This window comes from Syngnathus floridae, chromosome 1, assembly GCF_059516105.1.
Source record: "Syngnathus floridae isolate MCC-2025c chromosome 1, RoL_Sflo_1.0, whole genome shotgun sequence".
Taxonomy (NCBI): Eukaryota; Metazoa; Chordata; class Actinopteri; order Syngnathiformes; family Syngnathidae; genus Syngnathus; species Syngnathus floridae.
The window spans coordinates 17,154,052-17,178,170 of NC_142413.1; the positions used below are offsets into that span (position 1 = coordinate 17,154,052).

The 24,119-nt window shown below is 41.0% G+C and overlaps 1 protein-coding gene across 2 annotated transcripts; it reads right to left on the bottom strand.

Annotated features, from left to right (window-relative positions):
* Positions 1–5,576: 5,576 nt before the first annotated feature.
* On the bottom strand, positions 5,577–23,902 carry LOC148404335 (neuronal acetylcholine receptor subunit beta-2-like). 2 transcript variants are annotated; one of them, XM_088382631.1, is made up of 6 exons: positions 23,099–23,902; positions 12,186–12,331; positions 12,070–12,114; positions 11,684–11,793; positions 8,488–9,472; positions 5,577–7,442 (listed from the first exon to the last, which is right to left on the bottom strand). In XM_088382631.1, the coding sequence occupies exons 1-6, from the start codon at positions 23,151–23,153 to the stop codon at positions 7,287–7,289; spliced, it is 1,497 nt and encodes a 498-aa protein (XP_088238757.1). In that variant the 5' UTR covers positions 23,154–23,902; the 3' UTR covers positions 5,577–7,286. The 2 variants fall into 2 exon arrangements, with proteins under 2 accessions (XP_088238757.1, XP_088238765.1); XM_088382639.1 differs by lacking the exon at positions 23,099–23,902 and adding an exon at positions 12,665–12,760.
* Positions 23,903–24,119: the final 217 nt, after the last annotated feature.

A 24,119-nucleotide genomic window follows, 5' to 3' on the forward strand; every position in this document is an offset into this window, starting at 1 on the left:
AGAAAATATTTTTAAAGTCCTGATGTACTTTAAAAAATCTAAGTGGACCTCAGTGCGCAGGGAGCTTAATTTGGTCCGATCGCTTAACCGCAGCGCACCGCCGAACGCGCAACGTCGCCCACCCCGCAACTACACCGCGCTGGGCGCGTTACTGTGACAGAGCCGTCGCTAAAATTTGGAAAATATTTTAAAAGTTTTGATGTACTTTCCAAAATTTAAGTGGACCTCAGTGCGCAGGAATCTTAATTTTGTCCGATCACGCATCCGCAGCGCGCCGGGCGCTCACTGTCACATTGCTTTAAGAGCGTCTTTGTGTTTCAGAATTTCTTTACTGCTCCCACTTGCTGTCTTTGGAGGCATGATTAGGGGTTAATACAATCCTCAAAGTAACGAAAATACAATAACAACGGAGTCAGTCGGCATCCGGGCCGCGCGGTCGGGTTTTCTCGGGTCCTCCCGGCTCATCTCGCGAGGTTCGACCTCCGAATTTTGTTCTACAACCGAAGCAAAAAAATCTCGAATTTTTTGTTCGAATTCCGATTATTTCGAGAACAGGGACGTTCAAAAACCGAGGTTTGACTGCAAAATAAATAGATGCAGCTCAGTGACAAGTGCCGCTATTTGAGCTAATTTTAGAACAGTCCTGCGGGCGACTCGTGCGGTCCTCACGGGCGACCTGGTGCCCGCGGGCAACGTGTTGGTGACCCCTGCTCTAGGTGGTGTAGCTGATCTTGGGAGTGCCCCACTTAATGTGTTTTCCTAGTTACAAACTTGGTCTTTCTTTTTTCTTTTTTTTTTTTTGCTTGGCAAGCTTGAGTGATGTATGTGTGTATGTAGAGGGGGGGGTGAGAGTTGTACTTTCAGCACATCTACTTAGTTAATGGACAAATGCAAACATTCACAGGGAGCATGTAGCAGACCTTTCACTGAACTGACTACGTGGTGAATGGTCAACCAGTGCTGGATTCAGTTTACTAGGCCCCGCCTCAAAGGCATAGCACAGCCATCTTATTTCTTGTTATTCTATTGTTTTGTGTTTTACAATACGTAATAAAAAATGTACTACAGTATTATCATCAAGAGCTGAGTAGGTAAATTGGAACATGTATGCCTCTGTCATTCCGTGTGAGGGACTTGACTTAGTAGATTCTTGTGAAAGTGTCATGTTTTTATGTATATTTATATATATATATACATAAACATATATATATGTATATGTATATGTTTATAGATATATGTTATATATACATATATATATGTGTGTTTTTATATATATATGTATACACGTATGAATATATATATATATGAATAAATAAATAAGCAAACAATAAACATTAATCATAAACATGTTAAACATGTCAAACATAATTAAACCCAAGATCATGCCCGTGAACCCTGCCCCCGTGTCGAGTAAAAAAGTCTCATGGGGTCGGGGAGAAATGATCCCCTCAGCCTTTCCATGGAGCAAGACGGTGACAACAGCCTGTCACTGAAGCTACTCTTCCGCCCAGTGACAGTGGGTGGACGGGGTTGTCCTTGATGGACAGCGGCCTGGCCAACACCCGCTGCTCTGCCACAGATGTCAGATCAGGCAGCTCTGTGCCCACAACCGACCCGCCTTCCTCACCAGTTTGTCCAGGCGGGAGGCATCCCTCTTCTTGATGCTGCCCCCCCAGCTGCAAAAAAGAGGGTACTTGCCACAACAGATTGATAAAACATCCGCAGCATCACATTGCAGACGTTGAAGGTGCCAACCGCCTGTACAGCCAACATTGTCCTTTTCTGCACAGGCATTGTCCTTTTCTGCACAACATTTTTTAATAAAGCCTCAGCATCTTCTTGTCTTGTCCTGTCAGTCACCCTGTGACCCTCGACCTCATCCAGCCTTCAGGGAAGCCCTCTCTCTTACCCTCTCCTTGCTGCTTCCTCCTCTTCCTTCTCCTATCACATCCCAGGGTTCAGTAACACGACTGCCTCATTTATTCCATCTATCCAGTGCTGACTAACTGCTGTCTATGCAGCCATTTGGTGGCCTCCTGCAGCCACTAGTGGTGGATACTTATTCCTGCTTGAATGGCTCTGCTCTTAATTAAGTCCTGTTTGCTCCCACAGGCTTTCAGAAGGACATCTTTCGTCATATTTCTCTTGTGACGACATGAATTTGACACTTTTCAATAACACTCATTTCACTCTATAAAAAAATAAAGAGTCATAAAATAAAGATCCATATTGTTTATATTCTGTGCAATTCAGTGATCAACACTTACTGTATAACAAATACTACATTAAACTGCCAAATTTGTCATTTTAACTAATATACAAACTGCAACATTAGCTCTATATAGAAAATGGATGGAAACATGTATAAAGTCTTTACATACTGTAAATGCAAATACTATACTGTAGTGAGTAGACAGACAGACAGACAGACAGACAGACAGACAGATGGGCAGATACCTTTGATAGATAATCAGCACATCTACTTATAACAGTGTTCTGTATTTGTACTACTTGCACCAATTAAGCACAAAGTGTTAATTTTGCCACCTCTGCTTTTTGGTTTGTCTGGCGTTCTGATATATACAAGAGAAAGCTGCATTGACTCCAACAACCACTAGCAAGCAGCATTGAGAACTTAAGCCCCCGAGGGAAAACAACTTGAGGGAAAATGTATTGCTTCATCAGATACATTATGAAGTTACCTCTGAGGCCATTTTTGAACCCCACCACCTTTGTCTGCTACGTAGACTCAACAGCTGGGGCCTGCAGTGTGGATCAGCCCCTGACGTAATTGCGTGCCAGCCACACATTCGCTAATGCAGTTACGTAGCCCATGAATATCGACCAGAGTGCCACAATGGCAGGGATAAATCATAACGGTTGTGTAGAAGATGATGGGCAAAATGGACGGCATCGGTGGACTACAGGAAACACATCAAACTGCAGACACTCGCCAGGCTGCATCACAGTGGCATGAATGTATGTACGCATGTTTATCCCCGTTATTCTATTTATATTTAACTGCTGACACTCACCAGTCAGCATCACAGGCTAGGGAGATGCACACATGTGAACGTATGTGTGGATATACTCCGTGTATTTGCTGAGTAGGGTGCTAAGATGAGAGATGAGATGAGTTGACAAATTGTATAGGATGCATACACATACAGTACATGTACTGTAAGCATTGCGGCCTACACAGAGGATAAGTACTTATTGATTTTTCAAGACATGAAGAGGTCCTTAATGTTGACTGCAAGGAGTTCAGGCATCCATCTTTATGACTAGGCTTCAATATCTCTCCCTTTCTCAACCAAAATTAAACCAGTGTGATTATTATTATTATTATTATTATTTTTTATTATTATTATCTTTACAAGGATTAGAGTGTGTTTGACACTAATTCACATCAAAGCCCCCCAAGTGTGCTTACAGTATAGCTCTTGACATACAGTAAAGGAAAAGACAGAAATTCCTCATTGATACAGATGCTCAACAAAATATATTTTGAACACCATGAGGCAATTGTCACTCCCAATCTTCATTCAGAAGCTGCTTTAATGAAAATGCATGCAAACGTCAAGAGTCTTATTTATGTGTCATGCACAGAGAAATATGCAAGTACAACTTTGCGCTATAATTGCTGAATTTGACTCCAGTTCCACGGCTGTCACAACATTTGTGGGATTATGTCGCTGTTTGCCACACATTTGTATGTATATTTGTATGTGTGCCTTCACATTACTGCTCTTGCGGGGCCATCACTGACACGGATTAGCATCAGCACAAGGAATTGTGTAAACGTGACGTGATCAGTGGTGGCGTGACGCCAACAAATACCCAGATTTGTATGATGCCTTCAGGCCCCATTTCGGGCTTGTCGTCACAGTTTTAGAAATAATTTTCTATCTGATAAAAAGAGCGAAAGAACACAAGATTTTCCAGTCTTATAATTGCGTGCATGTGTGTGTTGCGCTGACTTGAGTTAACAGAAAGTGAAGTTATGCAGTCTACTGTTACAAAATTGTTAAAGGAGCACATGATGCAAATACTGAACGAGGTTGTAAAATGTCAGCATGTTAAGCGAATTTACCACTGAACAAAACTGTTCAACTCACAAAACAACCGTTGATCTGAGGCACTGGGCAGACGAGTAGGGATGGAACAGCTCAGAGAAGTAAGGCAGCATAAGTATTGTGATCTGTGAAGAACACCCAAAGACAACAGTCAGTGACATCTCTACCATCCTCCACAGCGCAGAGGTGAAAGTATAACAATCCACTGTTCAAAGACGAGTTCAAGAGAAGAAATACATGGGCCATATAACAAAATGCAAATCACTCATTCGCATAAAGAATCAGAAGGCCAGATTGGGTTTTGCAATGAACTACAGAGAGGAGACTGATGAGATCAAGATTAATCTCTAGCAAAGTGATGGAAAAGCCAAATTATGGAGAATGAAAAGTTCTGCTTATGATGCAAAACACACAAGATGATCTGTGAAGTATGTTGGAGGTAATCTCTTGGTTTGGGTTTGCATGGCTGCTACTGGAGCAGGTCTTTATTGATGATGTAACTCACGATGGCAGCAGCAGAATAAATTCTAAAGTCTACAAAACAATTTTACCTTTAAAGAAAAATATATCCAAACTAATCTTGAAAAGCTTCATCTTGCCGCAGAACAATGACTCAAACACATTGCCAATACAACAAAGGACTTCATCAGGGTAAAAATGGAATGTCTTGAACTGGCCAAGTGAATCAATGGACCTTCACCCAAGAGCATGCATTTCATCTACTGAAGAGGAGACTGAAGGGAGAACCCCCCCAGAAATAAACACAAACTCAAAGAGGCTGCAGTAAAGGCCTGGAAATTAATTTCAAATAAAACATGTGACAGTCTGATCAAGTCAATGGGCTATATGCTTAATGCAGTTATTGTAAGAAAGGATTATGCCATCAAATATTGAACATTATTCACTTGAACTGAATTTAATAATGTCTGTTCCAATAGTTTTGCATTCTTCAAACAAAATGGACTTGACATTGCTGTCCCAAGGCTGTATGTGCTTCCTCATTGCCTACATGTTCCAGATAAAAAGTAAACTGTTTTTAACATTTTTCACTTCTTGGAGCTACTATGTGGAGAATTAATATTATCACTCTTTCAACATCAGAAGTTTTCTTTCATAATATACCAGACAATATTCTTTTGGTACATCGGACCTATCTCTTGTGTCAGAAGCCATTCAAAATCAACCAAATTAATTCTGAGATACCTGATAATACTGCGATTGGCTGGATATGGTCTTTCCCAAAGTCAGCTGGAATGGGCTCCAGTTCATCTGTGACCCGAATAAAAACATGTAGTATATAAAATGGATGGATGGCTAGCAGATAAAAGTACAAGGCAGTTTGATGACGATTGATAGAGAATTGCGATCAGTGGACAAGAAACCTTTGTGCAACTACAATAAGCCATTAGCAGAGTTAAATGGTGTGATGCCTCTTTTTATATTGCTGAGTCAAGCCATGCAGAAGCAAATGAACAATTAATGTTTCATCACATCAGCGCGTTGCTTCCACTCTCCTTTATTGATATAGTTACTGACATCAACTCAGTTTCCTTACATCCATCCACAAGACAGGCAAAACGACTTCAAATTAAACCAGCACGAGATGCAGCACATGTTTGTTTTTTTACTCACATTAGCCCCAGCAACAGATGTAATGACAGTAACTTACACTTCTTTATAGAAATAACTTGAACGCATCTCAGAGAACAGACAAGAATTCTAGACAGGAAAAGCAAACGAGAGAGGCTTCTTTGTTTCTGTCAGTATAGAATGTTATTGCTGTAATTTCCTCGGTCATGGTTGGAAAAAAAAATTTAGTACCATTTAGAAGAAAAAATGAGAAGCTTAGGGTCATCAGTTTTGCAAGCAGTCCCCCGGCTTGGTGTGCACCAGTCTGGGTCTACAAACTTGCATGTGTGTATCTGAGAGTGAAACAAATTGCTCTTCCAGTGGTTGTGCGACTCAGTAATATCACGGCATGTGTGCTACTGGGAGAGAACGCATGGAGGTGATCTTCTTCTGTGAGGCTTATTGATAGTTCCCTTACTGGCACGATTTGTGTGTTTTTAATGTCTTTATCTGTTTGTTTTTTGTCTTTGGGCTCTTGGGAAAGGAAACTAGGGTTTTGTTTCATGCATGTGGAGCTAGGAGAGTAGAAAATAATTCACAAAAGAGTCAAAATAGAACAAGATCTTGAGCCACTCATAGTTAGGTTTGATCCGATTCACAGTAAGAGTCATTAACATGCTATCTGGGTATACGAGGTGATATCCAGTGCACAGTTGGAAGCAAAACCTGTGATGCACTTATGATGAAACTTTAGTTACTGCTGGAATATTTTGTCTGCTTTTTTCTCATAACTGATTTTACTGGTGCCATGCTTGAAACAGATCAGAAAACAGAATTATTATTTTTTTTGCAAGTGAAGAACATTGTGAACACCATGTACAACAACTCTTGCATCAAGACATAATTGAACCCTCACCATAATTTGTATTCATCTCCACTAATGGATTAGCAAAGTCAAAATAGTTGCTAACATCTTGGGACACAACAAGAAAATTTACAATACACTATAATAGTACATGGACTATAGGCTTTGGACACGCTTTTTCTCCTTTGAATCCCCCTTTAGCTTGAATTATTGATCTTAACAGGATATTCCAGACTGTGAGTTTAGGGAAGCTACTTTTAAGTTTCAGCATGATTGCGTCCCACTGCATAAAGCAAGGTCCCTTAATGGAAGCTCGAATAAGTTTAATGCTCAAAAACCTGACCTAAATGCAATCAAACAACGTTAGGGTGAACAAGGACAAAGAGTGTCAATTTAAATTCTCATGAGAATCAATGGGTTAACCAAGGAAGATCAATTGGACACAACATTGTTAACATATAATAACTCGTCAGGGAGCTTCACGATTAGTGACCTTGCTCAAACGCAGGAAAGCAACAAAAGCAGCAATTTCTTCTTCAAAACCACATGGATCTCAGTTCTCCTGCTTGATCAGAAGATGGCAGGACAAGCACAAGTCAAAAAGACTAGGGAGTGAGTTCAGAAGCAGAACAGGTGCTCGAGGAAGAGGGGGTGCATCAGAACGTCAGGTGATGAAAAGGATTGATCTGGCGCTTTGAAGAGAGGCATAGTAGGAATTAAGGTTGTTTTTTGTTTCTTTTTGTTAGTTTTGTTTCCCAGAGTTTGGGTGTCATTGCTCAGTTCTGGTCCATGTCTTCAACAATAGGTGTGTTGTAACTTTGAAACAGAGGCTGCATGAAGAGGCCCACGGTTCCTACCACACATACACACACAAAAATCCAAAGGAAAAGTCGGTCGATCACCATCGCAACATACTTCCAATCCTCAATGATCTGGAAGAAGACAGAAGTGAGTGTTAAAAATATATATCATTGATGCATTTAGAGTTTACCAAGTATCTAACTTGATTTAATGTAAGTCTATTTTTAGAAGCAAATGGAGACCGCCTTACAACCCGATCGTGCATATGTGTGCCCGACAGGCTCCTCCCTGCAATTGTGACGTGTCAGGATAGTACTTTTAAACATTTTTAAGATGATAATGACGATAATTCGTTAAATGAATTGATTTCTACCAAAGATTTTGAAGTATTGTCCCATCTACCACACAAGTCTAAGGAGCTCCACATCTGTCTGCCTGTGCCTCCATCAAATACAATAAAAATTACGTTACACAACCTGCACTGCAAAATAGACCTACTTCTAGTCAGTCTAAAATTTAGTGTACTTTGTGTGACCAAATATGCACATGCGGCACAGGGCATAGCAGGACCGCTCCGAGATGCGTAGTGCTCACGAAAATGAAGACTCGCCCATTTTTACAGCAAGTGCAGACTAATCTGTTACCAAATTGGTGGATGAGTCGGCGGTGAGGCAACTCCATGAGCCAGAAAGCCTGGACGCGCAAGACAGCCGAAAACATGGTAGTGTCGGCTCTAAAATATAAGACTAGTTTTTACACTGAGCGCATGGGCACCACCTACCAAAATAGGGCCCAACAAATTAATAGGATACCATTAGGTAAACTTTGACGCTGTTAGTATGCTTCCAAATCCATCCATCTATTTTCTATTGTACTTCCCATCTATCCATCTCATTCACCGATTAGTCTCACTAGTCCTCTTCAAAATTTCTTGCATTATATAACAGTATGTGCAGTGGTGAAATGTTGTATTACTTCTGACAAATTGGAGTGGAACTTTACCAGAACATGCTGCTTTATCAGAATGAAAGGGATTTGTCATTGCACTTAGCGTAGCAGCATGTTTTCAAAATGCATTTTCTGCAGGCATATTGTGAAAGTGGACAAAAAGAAGGGATTTGATCAAGAATTATGTGCACATCACACATGCATTGAGGCATTCCTTGAAAAGCCTACCCCTTCATCATCATCCTCACTCTTCATCTTGTCCGCAATGTAGCGCACACCATCTACGGCATCCTCCACATCGATGCTGCTTTTCAGTGTCGTCCTCTTCCTGAATTCTGTGTTGTCGGCAAAGTCACTGAACATCCAGCCATAGCGCTTGGCCGACTCCTCGTTGACGTAGAAGGATGACGAGCAGTCGGCCAGTCCCAGAGAACCTGTCCCCGCATCCGCCCCTGCTTTCTTCTCTGAGTACGACCGCTGTTGGTGTTTTTTCCGGAACCTCTCGCGTATGTTGGATCTGCCAGGTCTCCGCATGAAAAGGTAGGAGGGAAGTTGGTACATGAAGACGCGTTTGACCCAAGGAGGCATGGTGTGCGTACTAGGGGAGCGATGGTGCACGTTGAGCACGCAAACACTGGTGACGATGGAAAAGGTGACCAGCACCATGGTAAACATCAGGTACTTCCCGATCAAAGGCACCGCTAAAGATGTGGGTGGCACAATCTTTGAGATAAGGAGTAAAAACACAGTGAGGGCCAGGAGCACTGAGATGCACAGCGTCATCTTCTCACCACAGTCTGACGGTAGGTAGAAGACCAGGATGGCCAAAGATGTGATCAGGATACAAGGGATGATCAGGTTGATGGTGTAGAAGAGAGGTTTTCTCTTAATGATGAAGTCGTAAGTGATGTCCAGGTACCTGACGTCAGCGGGGTCTTCATTCTTGCGTCCCGGCAACGACACAATATCCCATTCACCGCTGGGTTTAAAATCGTCGCGGCTGGCAAAGTCACTCAGGAGGATGAGGTCGATCTCGGTGTGGTCGTACGTCCACGAGCGAAACTTGAGGGTGCAGTTCTGCTGGTCGAACGGAAAGTCGCGGACCTCAATCTTGCAGGCTGACTTGTAGATGGCGGGAGGGAGCCAAGCCACCTCACCGTTGTTGGAGACCACCGCGTTGGAGTAGAAGGAGACTTCATAGGTGCCGTCAGCACTGAGGGATGGACAGGGAAAAATTAAGAGGAAGAGCACAAATATATCTATTAAAAAACGTCCCTACAATCCAGCCTGAATCCTTATGACCTCACTTCCTACATTATTTTTGATAGTGTCTCAACTGAAACTAGTGAAGGTCTTGTTCTACAATGTATGACGGTTGGAAGGTGATCAACTTGCACTGACTAGCGGTGCACCTGAGATCTGATTTTAAGGTTTGATTAATCATTTCACAGCTCAGCGCCTTCCTATCTTGCTGACTTAGTGGTGCTTTATGTTCTATCCAGAGCCTTACACACACACACACACGCACGCACACACACGCACGCACACACACACACACAACATGGTGCTCTTTTGACTCTGGGAGCTAAACAGAAGTCATAAAGCAAAGAAAAAAGCAAAAGTAGGTTCTGGTCCCTCTTGGACCTCCACTACTTTGGACTGCAAATTACAGCGGGTATCTCTAGAAATTTTTAAATTGAGGACTTAATTCTACACTCTTGCATTTGGTTCTAGCCACCACACCTAGTATACAATAGTCTCTCACCCCATCACACTACCAGGTATTTGGATTTTCACCTGTCTAACAGTTTCCATTACTGTTTTTGTGAATATTAGACAGTTGCTCCTTTTAAAACAGGTCCAAGTTCAGCATTTCAGAATATTGTTATCATTCTTTGGGGGAAAATTCTATATCAGCAGCATTTCAACAATCTCCCCTATACCTGCCTTTAATGCGCTGAGACGTTCCTTTTGAATTGATCTTACCAAAGCTACAGGCATTGCATTATACATACATAGACCATCAATTATGAAGTAGGTCAGGAATCCAGTGTCACATTCACTTCCTATTGGTAGAAGACAAGGGCGGTTCAGTCATGGAGAGCACTGAAAATGAGGACCTTCTCCTTCATTCTGCGACCTCTAGCCCCATCATCTTCTATCATATGGACCAATTTTGCCTGTTGTGCAGTCTTAACGTTGACCAGCAATCTGTCTTCATGAAGGTTTCATGGCTACCAGGAGAGCATAGACAGTGGTGCACCACTACTGACCACAACACACGAGGCATATCCATCCACACAACCAGATAACCTCCACCCATCTCATATTTACATGCACACAACCAGATAACTTACACCCATCTCATATTTACAGTTGATTGATTTATCATCATTTTTATCAACATTTCCAGGAGGCATCATGGTATGGTTTTATGGCACCACTGATACTAATGTGTGGCGGTGTTGATTAACAAGCTTGTCCACCTAGACATGGCAATTGGATTTCATCGCTTGGTGTGGGGTCACCCTAATTGCTTTACACAGCCCTTGATTGATGTTTATGTTCTCTCCCCGGGACTCCTCTCATTTGTGATCCGATTCTTTACAGGGTGTTTGGCACTGGAGAGCCCCTCCCGCCACATATTGGTACAACTGCCTCTCACTCAGTCACCCTGTCCTGCTCTTTGCTACTCATTGCCTCACCTTCCCACAGGGTTTAGCGCTACCTTCCCAGTCCTCATACACAGTATTGGGTCACTGTCAGTATAACGTGACTTTGGTATTCTCGTCAATTTCACAATCAGTCATTACAATGCAGCAGAAAAATAACACTTTGAGGTCAAGTAGCCAACCTTTTGCACACATAGCAGCACATTGATAAGTCTCAAAGTGTTTCCCTTCATTTTGTTGCACTTTTTTTTATCAGCTGTACGTGATATCGGCATGATCCACACACTGTTCTGCTAACTACAGTGTGCAATAAGTGCCACTAAAATGGCACCAAATAAATTCCTTTGCACATGTCTTCAACAAGGTTATTTCAAAAAGAGTCATTTTGATCATTTATATTCTGTTATCATGATCATTTTTAATTTATTTTGGACAAATTGTTACCATAGGAAATGTGAAGGTGTTCTAAATAAAATTGTTACTTTTTCTTTGCATCAGAAATATCCCAACGATATACTATACCCTTATTAAAATGTGTTATGATATTACAAACAAGTATTGATTACAACAACCAGTATGTAGAATTACTGTAGTCCGTATACCACAATGGCATGCAGGTATGTCAGAAAATAATCCTTAACAAAAGTTTTAAAAAAAAACAGAAAAAGTGTTTAATGTTGAAACAAAGACATTTGTCTTGTGTGTCTAGCTTTGTGTCTGTTGTTTCATTTTGCAAATAGTTGGAACCCTACTTGTTGTAGAGGACAATGTCTGGCAGCCAAATGTGTTGTGTCGGGAGGCGGATTTTCTTGATGCCGTCGTACTCATCAGGGTCCCACATTAATCTGTAGTCGTTCCACACCTGATGATTGTTTGGGAAGGAAAAAACACACTAAGAAAACAAACATCTCATGTATTTTCATTATCAAACACACAACCATAAATTATGTGGCAATAAAATGTGTATTGCTGTGTTAATTTTACTCAGTGAAATATTTATCCCACTGGGTCATTCATGGGTGCTTATTCTGATGCATGATGATTCTGTCCACATATTTTTTTGAGGATGGGGGGGGGGGGGATATTCATGTGCATGTACAGAGCCTAACTTTCGAAAAGAGACCAAGACAAGACAAACCTGGGTTAGCCAACAATTGGTGGTCATGATCTGTTCCCTCTCATTCTGAAACACACATCATTGTCATCATCATCATGATTATCACATATAGGACTGGCACGGCTGATCTTCCTCACCACATTGATGAGCTGGGCAAGAGACACTTGGATGTAAATGGTGACTTGCTGGCTGTTGTTGACGGCTGGTCTGATCAGTTTGTTGTAGCGGTCTGCCGACAACAGGTGACCCACAAGACGTTCCTCCACCTCTGCACACAAGGCAACTGCAAGCACACATGCACACACATATGCACACAAATCTAGGTTATTTAGGACTGCTTTACATCCAACATACTGTACGTTCACAGGCAGTTGGATTCATACTGACGCTAGCGTCACCATTGAAGACATATCGAGTGTGATTCCAATACAAGAGCTTGAGTTCCTAAAACGGACGACTTGGAACAACTTGGAAATCACTACGTTTGTGCCTGAGGAATTTTGATTACCACATCAACTTTGTTTATCCAGAGGATATGCAATACTAGCATGAAGGTAGCCGGTCCCATCACATATTCAGGAATTCAGTAATGTTTCGTTAGAAAAAACAAACTAACTTGATTCTTATCCAAAACAGAAAGAAGTAATTTTGTTCAGATTAGAAATAAAGACTCAGAAATTTGTAGAAGACTTGCTGAAAATTTGAGTCTTTCATATAAACAAGATCAACAAATATGTCCAGAAACTAAATAAAACTGAAAACAAAACTCAATAAATTCATATTTACCACGAATGCAAAATAAAAGGGATGATTACTGTATATTATTTGTGTTCATTGCAAAAATGAAACAACAAATTGCTGCTCCATGCAAAGGCACGGGCGGGATGTAAAACATCTGTCACAAACCTAAAAAGCTATGAATAAACATACTATACGCTACATTATTACAAAGAATGGAATGGCACAATAAATGTCTCTAAGTGCTAGTTTTGTGTTGCACACCACTTATCCAGATATGACAACATGGTTGAAATGGTTCACAACAATTTAGGAGAGCAATGCTTTAATGTTGCTCAATGGTTTCATTCAGACAAGATAATTTGATCTGATAGCACTGACAGGCTAAACATGTCTGCATCCAAACATCCTTATTTTAATTAGCATATTTTTTTTCTACCTCAGCAGACAATACCTACTCTACATATACATTGTAAAGCCCAATGTTCTCATAATAATATAGTGGAAATCACAATAAACACTCCTCACATAGGGGAATCTCGCGATGTGCCAAATAAAATAAATATCCAAATGCGTGCAGAGCTGTGTACTATTTTGGGCTGTGCAGATCCTCCCATCAACTAAAGTGTGTCCATTACACACCTTCACTCTGGATGGAGCAACCCCGGAATGAGATGTGAGTGCATGTACAAATGGTTGTTTGTCTCTGTGTGCCCTGCGATTGGCCGAAAACCAGTTCAGGGTGTCCCCCGTCGACTGCTCAATGACTGCTTGAATAGGCTCCAGCACGCCTGCGACTCGCAACAATAATGGATGGATGGATGGTTTTATTGTTGGTGCGCTTACATTTAAAAGTGTCACTTACCTACATTACCTGCATAGGTAATATCGGTGATTATGCCTTTTTATACTTAGAAGTAAATCCAACTACTAAATTCTTGGAAAAGCATGCTCAAGCATCCTAACTAATTTTATTCCATAAAGCCAGAATATCCTCCGGCTGTTACGCAATCTCGTTCTATTGGACGCCATGCCAAAAATGTCAAACCACAGAGTGCAGCTGCTTCTAAATAAACATTCCACTTCTCTGATTTTGACTTCCCTAATTTCATCATCTCAGCTGAGTGCTTATCGGGACGATGCATTCATATCAGGCTAACGTGGGTCGTCGACGGGGCCTGGCGTTGCATAATGTGTGTGTCTGAAGTGATTAGCTATGCTGACTAGTTACCCGGGGCCACATGTAAACACATGCGGTTTGATCCTGCCGCCACGCACAGGTAGATGTCTGTACTCCCCTCTGATAGGAATGCGATATGTCACATCTGAGGTGTTACGCATGACATTTTTTGGCTGAAACAAAAACAGGTTAAAGTAACACAAACACAAACAGTTTTTGGAAAGGTGAAAATCCATCCAGGATATCCCACACGTGACGTCGTGGGAAAAACATTTGAATGTGGCCAAAAGAACTTCATTTGTGGCCACCACAATGATACAATGTACACAAAATACTAATTTGAGGGTTTAATATCATTCTAATGAACAACTCGGATGTCTTTGTAAGCAAATGTGGTGCATTTTTCCCAAGAAATCAATTGTCAATATCCTGTGATGTCAATTTCTTCAGAATGCCTAAAATCAAATTGACTACCTCTGATGGGGAAGGTGCATCCTATCGCTGATCCAACTGTCTGATATTGAGCCACGGCTGTTTTAGTCGTTTATGGCCAAAAACTAGCATGTCTTTCTCACATTGGACCTCTTTCGGGGGCACAAATTAGTATTTTGTGGCCATAAGTTAGTCTTTTTGCGTGCATATTTAACTTATTGCATGGACAAATTAGTACTTTATTATTTTGTGCGCATGTTACACCAAGTGGAAACAAATTTGTATTTTGTGCAAATAATATTCAATTCATGGACACATAATATTTTGTGGTCACATATTATTATACATATTTTGTATTATATTATTTATATTATGCATATTTAATGCGCACATTATACCTATTTTGACAAAGATTTGTGGCTGCAAACAGATTTTTTTTTTGTAGTCACAAATTACTATTTTTTGTGCCACCCTTGAAATGTTTTTCCCCGGCATCATATTCTTGGCCTCTATATGATTCTGATGATGCAAGCAGGACATTCTGATCCTACTGAGTCTTCTCACAATGTTCAAATCCAAAAGGAAACCAATTTCAAGAGATTTCTTGACCATGATTAAAAGACACAATTCAAAAGTGTACTTGATATTCAAAGTATTCTTCCTGGTATTTGTTGACCTATTTAAGATTACCAGTGTAGATTGAAAGGATCACACAACAAGAAACGTACTAACACTTACACACGCCCATGGCAACAGTTGGTGAAGCGATGTTTAAATGTCGTGCTGCAAGGTCTCACCAATTTGGTGCTCGAGCAAAATAGCATGCTGCTCGATTGAATGGCTAATGAAATAATTGCGTGCGTGTGCGTGCGTGCGTGTGTGTGTGTGTGGAGGGGCTCTTAACCAGATGTATTTTTGCACCCATACTGACTACACACTGTACCTTTTAAAAATCAAGGACTGTCTATAGATATATCATATCTATGTTTGTTTATTATACTTTGTACATACAATATGCTGATCAGCAGTGCTCGTAATGTGCAGCTCGAACGAGAAAGATCCAGATTTAACACACACAAACACACACAAGCACACACAGGCACACACAAGCGCACACAAGCGCACATAAGCGGACACAGTCACCGCCGGGCTGTTTTCATCCATGTAATCAACACAGAACACAGTCTGACTGGGTCACAGAGCTTCCGTGACAGTTGCTTGTTTCAAACATGCTGCCAGAGTTTTGTACATTACAAACTTCTGAGCCCCTTTCCTTTCCGTATGTATATGTAGAGCAGTGGTTCTTAACCTGGGTTCAATCGAACCCTAGGGGTTCGGTGAGTCGGTCTCAGAGGTTCGACAGAGACTCCACTGAGGAGGTCCGAACAAACCTGATTTATTGTGTAAATTCTGATTTGCCAGTATGTAATTTGTTGTGAGTTCATGCATTGTGTTGGTTTTGTTCGTTGAACATGAAAAAAAAAAATGTTCATGCACGGCTCATTTTGTACACTAGTAAAAAACATCTATGTCTTGAATTAAAAATACTAATAATAATAATTCACTAAAGAGGGGTTCGGTGAATGCGCATATGAAACTGATGTAGAGTGCTTCGCCACAATCACAGTTGTTGTGAACATCATTCCGAGAATTTTATGATAAGAGTGTAATGTTACATGTACATCTTTGTGTCATTTGCAAGACAAATGGCTACATGTACACGATCTAATATATAATATTATTGCTGCAAAAAAAGTGTCTGCCTTTGCAAAATTAATTAACTTTTTGATTGACTTTGACAAAGATATTAACTTAACAATGATTCTTATTTATGTTTTCAATTGTGTATCGGTGACAACTGTTAAAAATATTACAAATGTCAAAACATTTGATGACTTCATACTATTTCAGTTTATTTTTCTTGTGGTTATTGTGTGTTATTAGGGCCTTTGTGACAGCCTGGTTTGCTATTCATGAATCATGTTTGCTTGACAGGACAGTGGAAACTGCGGGGGCAAAACAGCGCAAAGTAAATGTAGATGAGGCAAGAGGTCAATGGTTGTTTTTATAGCCAAAAGGGACAAAAGCATTTGCCTAAAACACTAAAAATATGTTGCTTAATATAACTTGCTGATCTTTCTTCAGTTGTAGCAAGAATTACTAGCTATGCTTTCATTTGAAATGTAAAAAAAATATGAATACTGATAACCTGTCACTAACATCTTGTATTTCTATTCCAAATAAAATGAATACAACATTATCATAAACAGCTGTGGCTTAGGTGGGAGAGTGGGTCATTCAGTAAATGGTGGGTTGAAGGTTTGAATCCCGCTCTGTCTGGGTCATGCAGGGCACACAGAGACAGACAACCATTCGCACCCACACTCACACCTAGGGACAATTCGGAGTCTTCAATCGGCCTACCAAGCATGTTTTTGGAATGTGGGAGGAAACCGGAGTGCCCGGAGAAAACCCACGCGGGCCCGGGGAGAACATGCAAACTCCACAGAGGGAGGGCCGGAGGTGGAATCGAACCGCACCCTCCTACTTGTGAGGCGGACACGCTACCCAGTGCGCCACCGAGCCGCCCATTTTATTAAACATTTATGTTAAAACTTGTCTGGTGTTTTATTCCTTGTTTTTATATTCGCCAATTAAAACATAAAAATCAGACATTTGGTTAACTGCTTTATATGACAACATGTGTAGGTACACTTCATGGACACTTAAATAGGTACACTACACGAGGTAAAAAAAAAAAAAAAGAATAAATAAATAAAGGGTTAATTGCACAATAAAAGCACATTCACGCACTTGGGATCAAACCAAGATCTTACCGAGCAAGAGCCCGTGTCACTAACCAGTCGGCTGTTTCGACACGATAGGCAATGGTTGAATGCACTGTTTTGTTTGGCCACTTTATTAGGGAAATACACAAGGTGAATCTTGGAAAACATGTTGGAATGCGGCCCCAAGGACTAGAGCTTGACACCTGTGACCTTTGACCATGATATTTCCCTAATAAATTGGCCTGTTATTAGGTACACTTGAAAATGGCGGTGTACCTAATGGAGTGTCCGTGTGATTCCCTCGTTAAGTGCACCTGCGTGAAAAGTTTTAGCTCCTGCGGAACGTGAACGTGACCAAAAACTTTTCACGCAGGTGCGCTTAACGAGGGTCACTTGGAAAACATGTTGGAACGCGGCCCCGAGGACTAGAGCTTGACAACTATGACCTTTGACCATGATATTTCCCCAATAAAGTGGCCTGTCATTAGGTACACTTGAAAATGGCGGTGTACCTAATGGAGTGTCCAAGTGACGTCACAGCTCAAACAGCCAATCCGGAGGTGGGGGTGAGGGCGAGTGTGCCACTTTTCACTTTCACTTAAGCTTTTTCCCTCTTGGCCTGTGATGCACATCGCTAGTACAAAACAGTGCATTCGACCATTACCTATTGTGTAGGAACAGCGGACTGGTTAGTGACATGGGCTCCTGCTCAATAAGATCTTGGTTCGATTCCAAATGCTTGAATGTGGTTTTATTGTGCAATTAACCCTTTATTTATTTATTCTTTTTTTTTTTTTTTTTTACCTCATGTAGTGTACCTATTGAAGTGTCCATGAGGTGTACCAACACATGTTGTCATATAAAGCAGTTAACCAAATGTCTGATTTTTATGTTTTAATTGACGAATATAAAAACAAGGAATAAAACACCAGACAAGTTTTAACATAAATGTTTATTAAAATAATAATAATAATAAAAGTACATTTCAAACCAGCAATCCAATGTGAAATTGCAGTAGATATATTGGATAACAATATTTAAACGTATTGAAGGAATGCAGTAGAAATACAGAAAGTCCTGCCTAGCTACAAAAACAGATATGAACAGTGGTTATCTGCCTCACACTTGAGAGATTCTGAGTTTGAGTCTCATCTCACACCTTCCTGTGAGGAGTTTGTATGTTCTCTCCGTGCTTGCGTAGCTTTTATCCAAGCACCCCCCCCATCTTTGCCGACATTCCCAAAAACACAAACTACATTGCCCATAGATGTGAAGGTGAGTTTGTCAAAATGTGCCTTGCTGTGTACTGGAATCTGCATCTTGCCTTAAATCAACTGGGAGACACTCCAGCCCACCTGCGACTGTGGTGAGGGCAAGCACTATGGAAAATTAATTAATTTAGCTTTCGTTTATGGGAACAACATTTGAGGCAATGTGAGACTCACATGGATACACCCTAACCCAGAAGCAGTGCAGCTCAACTGAATCCATACTGCAGCACTGTCACAACAATAATCAGCAACAAGCTTGATTCAAAAACATAGTATTCACTACAAATGTAAGTCAACTCAAGGATGACACTCTGCTGTTGATCCAAATGGCTTTTGCACTTTAGAATTGTAGATGTGCCTGTCGCGCTCTGTTAACATGCGAACGTCTAAGTAGTTTAGAAAGCCGTTCGGATATGGTTCATTTCATATTCATAAGCTCACTGTATTTAATTTAATGTGTTTTGTCTGACTACAGCTGAATCAGACAAGTCCCAATGACCATGCATAAAATGAAGTCTGTCAGTGTCAGTATCTTATAAGTAGTTTCCGCGTCATTACTGTAGAGGGAGCACAGAAGAAACCATCCTTCCTGTTCAGTGATGTGAGAGAGTGAGTTGAAGCCTATCACAGCTGACTTTGCGGCCAAAGTCAGACTACACCCTCATATGGTCGCCTGTAAATCACTGCATAATACAGACAGACAACTGTTCGTGCTCACATTCACACAGTCAGTGAACTTTTGAATTGAACCCCTGCAACAAAGTCAAAGTTTCATGCAATTTTAAAGCATAATTTTGCAAATATTTTGGTTCAATGATGTCATTCAACAATAGTTTGCCTACCCAATCAGGGACTCTCGTGGCTTTGTCTCACTGCATGATAGCGGCTGTTATTTTAAATGCATCAGAGTTACTGTGCAATTTGTCATAGCTGTGGAAAAAAAAATATTAAACATAATGTGGTTGGATGAGAGCTGCCATTTGTCAAGAGGAAAAACACATTGCACATTTGAGTTCACTGGTTTGCTTTCCCACCAGCCTCGGGTATCTTGGAGTTGTCGCGTTTGACAGGGCAGCAAACCCAAGTTTGACAGCTGCATGGCCGGATTCCCTGTCAACGTCATCCAGGCCAAATATCAGCAGAGGAATATGTGCGTGGTTAAGCATTCAGCCTGAACCAGTTGTGCAAACACTTGTGATCTGACATCAGCAAGATACACGTCTCCTGACTTCTCAAAGTGTGTGAGTTGGCAGCTTTGGATGACAGAATCACAAGGTTTTGTATTTGCGGCCACACTGAAGGCTGTCACATTCGTGACGCCTGCAACGGGATGTCTGGACAACTGCAAAGAAGAGGTGCTCTGCCAGAAAGCTGAGGTCCATTGAAGACACATCATTCCACATTACACTATAACATATGTCTGAGTGAGGAGGACAAGCGCTGAGAGTTTGAGCATCATGATAGTCGATGACGTTTAAAATCTCCAACAAGGATTAGGGTCAGTAAATCAATGGTTGGTTTTTTTGTGTGTGAAAGTACTAGACTTGACTCCAAATGTTGCGCAAAAATTACTCGAGTGTTTTGACAGCCAATAAAGATGATTCTGATACAGCTACGCTCCTTGACTGCATTAAGACGAGTGATTAGGGCATGCAAAGGGTCGGGGAAATTTTGGGGAGAATCCCAGCAGGTCTCAACACACATGTATGCAGAGAGATACACATTCACTCGCGCACACACACACACACACACACACACACACACACACACACACACACTCACTAGTGTCTGCCTTGCTGCACTCTCCAATCCTCAATAATTTATTTCCTCTAAAAATAAGAATGCCATCATCTCACATGCGCTACGACGGACAAAGAATCTTCACCAAGACATGCGCAGCAAATTTGTGTTAAACTAAAGTTGATCAGGTTTTAAAAATGACAAAGAGGGCGATGCCGTTCCACATTTTGCTTCCTATAGGGTTACTTTCAAGGTATAGTGGTGTAGTGATGTTAAATATTCAGTACGTGGCCATCGGAGGTGGCCTATCTGAGGCCGAAATGTTGAGATCCGCCCCTCTTTGGTTGAGAGATTTCTATTCTGAATTTTTTATATCCCTCCCTAACATGAGTTTCATTTTCGTTTGGTTATAGGTCACGTCATTACGAAGAAGAAAAAAAACTTGTCATGGTTACAGGAAAAAAAAAAGGTACTTTAAGCGGTGTCTTCACTTTATCTTTATGGTGATATTTCTCAGACTGAAAATAACTATCTTGCAGATGTTTTGACTTGGATTGGGTTGTTACAAACATCAGACATGCAGCTATGCTATTGGCCACACGTGGCATTTTACAGTCGGGGCTTTGACCAAGAGACCTCAATGGCTATGTCTCAGCCAGTGACTGGTGGCCGCCTGCCTGAATCGTTCATATTACTTTTAGATTAATAATCTTACTTTTATTATTTCTTATTACTCATTACTCAACGTAGATCAATCAAGAACTTCACCTTCCAGCTCAGCTCGCTCTTCCCCATGACAGATCGAAAGAAAGTCCTCATTATTGCAGATGCTGCACCGATTCGCCTGAGGATCTCCCTCTCCATCCTCCCTTCACTCGTGAACAAGACCCCAAGCTACTTGAAGTCGTCCACTTGGGGCCGGATCTCATCCCTGACCCAAAGAGGGCATTCTACCCTTGTCCGACTGAGGACCATAGTCTTGGATTTGGAGGTGCTAGTTTTCACCCAACCGCTTATTGAATATGCCGGGTAGATGCCAGGTTTTATGATCTCTTCAAAATTTCAAAACCTTTTTTCCAACTTTTTGAAGTGATCCATAGACCTACAAACTCAGATAGAAAAGACAATTATTTTTAAGAGGGTATTTCAAAATAACTTAAATAATATTGTTGCACAATTGTGTACAACTTCTTTTAACTGAGATGTTGCTCTCCTTAAGCACATTCAATCAAAAATAGGAGCAACCAAACCTACCAACATTTCAAGCAACTCTGATTAACCCCAAATAAATGTAAACAAGATATTCTAGTATGCTTTTCCTGACTTTTTTGCCTTGACTGACTGGGATTTGGAACTCTTCTGTATTCCCTCCACCAAAAGAATAACACCCCAACTGCATGATGCAGCCACCATCTTGCTTCTATGATGGTATGGTGGTATTTTCCTTGTTTGGTATGCACAAACTTGGCCAATAAAGCTGATTCTGATTTTGGTGATAAGCAGTCTTATTTTTGCACTCTCTGGTACCTTTTAGAAGTATGGCTGAAAAGTTCAAATTTGGTTTTATTGAATCATAACAAACACAGGGGAAATTTTTTTACCCTCTCAGAAAGATTCAAAGAAAGCTGTGCAGGTTATAGGTCACTTTAATGTTTTATTATGATCACATTTCCATCCAATCTCCGAACTACTTATCTTCTGTTCTGTTGGGTGAGAGGCAGGGTAGACCCTAAACAACATGATTTATCATGGTCTGATTTTTTTTTTAATAAAAAAAAAAAATTACATTTGAACAATATGCATGTGGACTTTCTACACGCACTAGACGGCATTGTTCTTGTAAGGATTACGATGTATTCTTCTGTACAAAGTTTGACTATCCTTATAACTTTTCAACATTTTCCTCGAAAAAATATGATCTTGTGATAACATTTTTTTTTCTTGATGTTGGGAATTATTTTATTTCTTTGGTATTTCAGTGTATAAACTGTACTCATATTTAATTGGATCCTGGACCCCAAACGTTTGAGAAGCAGTGGAGATTTGCAGCCTCCTCCTGCTTATCCCTGTCTCAACTTTTCAACACTTAGCGTGCATCAGCAAGAGGAGATGTGGTACTCTGAAAGCAACAACATACAAATAGGTGCCAACATAGTGAATCATCTTTGTCAGCTCTTGCCAGAGAGCTCATTTGTAACATGTCAAGCAACAGCTGTTGGCCCGAGAACAACACTGGGATGAAACGAACATAGTTCTGCCCATCCACATATGTAGTATCACCATGGGGCCACACAGAGTGAGGGCTTCCATGCAATTAACTTGGAGTTTTGTATGTAGTTGTATATACACATATATACAATCCATTAGACCTCATTGTCAAACTGTGAAATGTATCCACCATAATTGTACAACCTAATGAGATCAAATAGAAGGGTTGTGTCAAAATTTCTCCCTACACAGATAATTTTCTGAATTTTCTGTCCATGTCCTTTGACCCAACACTTTATTAGTATTGGATTTTAATTATTTTATATATTTTATTCTATTATTTCAATGCATTATATATTTATTTTCTTTATTGTACTTTATTGCTCACGTGTACCTAATGTAGTGGCCAACAAAATTCCTCTTGTAGAAAGTAACACTTTAGGAATTGAGATGTACAATGCCTCTCTTACAACCCTTGACCTTAGTTGCTTCGTTATTTCAAGTATACAATATATCGAACAGAGATAAAGAAGATTAAGCTTCCCCGAAAGAGTCAACGCGGCGCTGCGCATGTGACGATTTGGCTCAGGAACAGCCAAAACATGTTTGATCCTCTTTGATTGACACCTCAAAGTACAAGCCCCTCGTTCCCGATTTGGAAGGATTTGGAAAAAGTAGATTAAACTACTCACTTTTTGACACGGTGACAACCAGGAGAAGCAGGGCAGCTTTCGCCAGCACCGCCATCGTCCAGAGGCTGCGAAAACACGCGTAAACTTGAAGATGACGCTCTTTTTGTGCTCCTCTTCCACTGTAGACTTGAAATGTAACAATAATGGATTATAAAGGGCGTTGGTGCGTTGGATCCCGCTGAGGGAAAGTGTCTATCTGAGGCTCGGAGGCATGGAGAGTTCCACTGACTGTTGCCTGGGCGCAGTCAGATTGCAGGAGCGCACCGATTGTGCGCAGCGGCACCCGGCTAAAAAGAGGACCGTGTCCCCCTTGTTTTACGTCCTCTTGGTCGATGCAAGCGGGTAGATGAGTGGAGTAATGTGCGGCCATGCAGGAGCAAACAGCAGTGTCACAATCGTGCAATCTGCGAGATAGCCATGCCTCCGATAAAAGATTCAGACTTCCCGGTGTTCACATGCTTCTGCAACCCGCCCAGGGAGCTCCGAAGCCGGGTTCTGCTTGCATGCCAACTCGGTCAAAATGGACAGATCTGTGAGAAGATATTAGAAATTAGATGTTCTCATCGAGGTGAGCATTTAAAAACTAACCCGCTCTAGTGAAAAGAAGAATCATGGGAATAATTCATTAAGTTAATTAAATGTTTCTTGATAGAGCTCTGGACCCTAAACAAATTTGTATTTCTTTGTGTTTCTGACCAAGTTAAATGAATAAATAAATTTCAAAAATGACATCTTATGGGCCTTATCAGCAGTGAGAAGTTTGGTGTCAAGAAGACTGTGCCATCAAGTCAGGTACAAGAAGCATACAATTCCTTATAGGTCTCACATGGGTCGGAAACAGAAACACGTGATAATAGAGCCTGCCCATGCCAATGAGGTCAGACACGATGGCCACTTTATATCATAACAAGCATGTGCTCTTAAGAAGTGATATGAAATCTGCAGAAGTCACTTACGAAAATATAATAATCACTTGGACTGAGAGTGGACTTTGCCACCTCCTAAAAGAGAGGCCTTACCT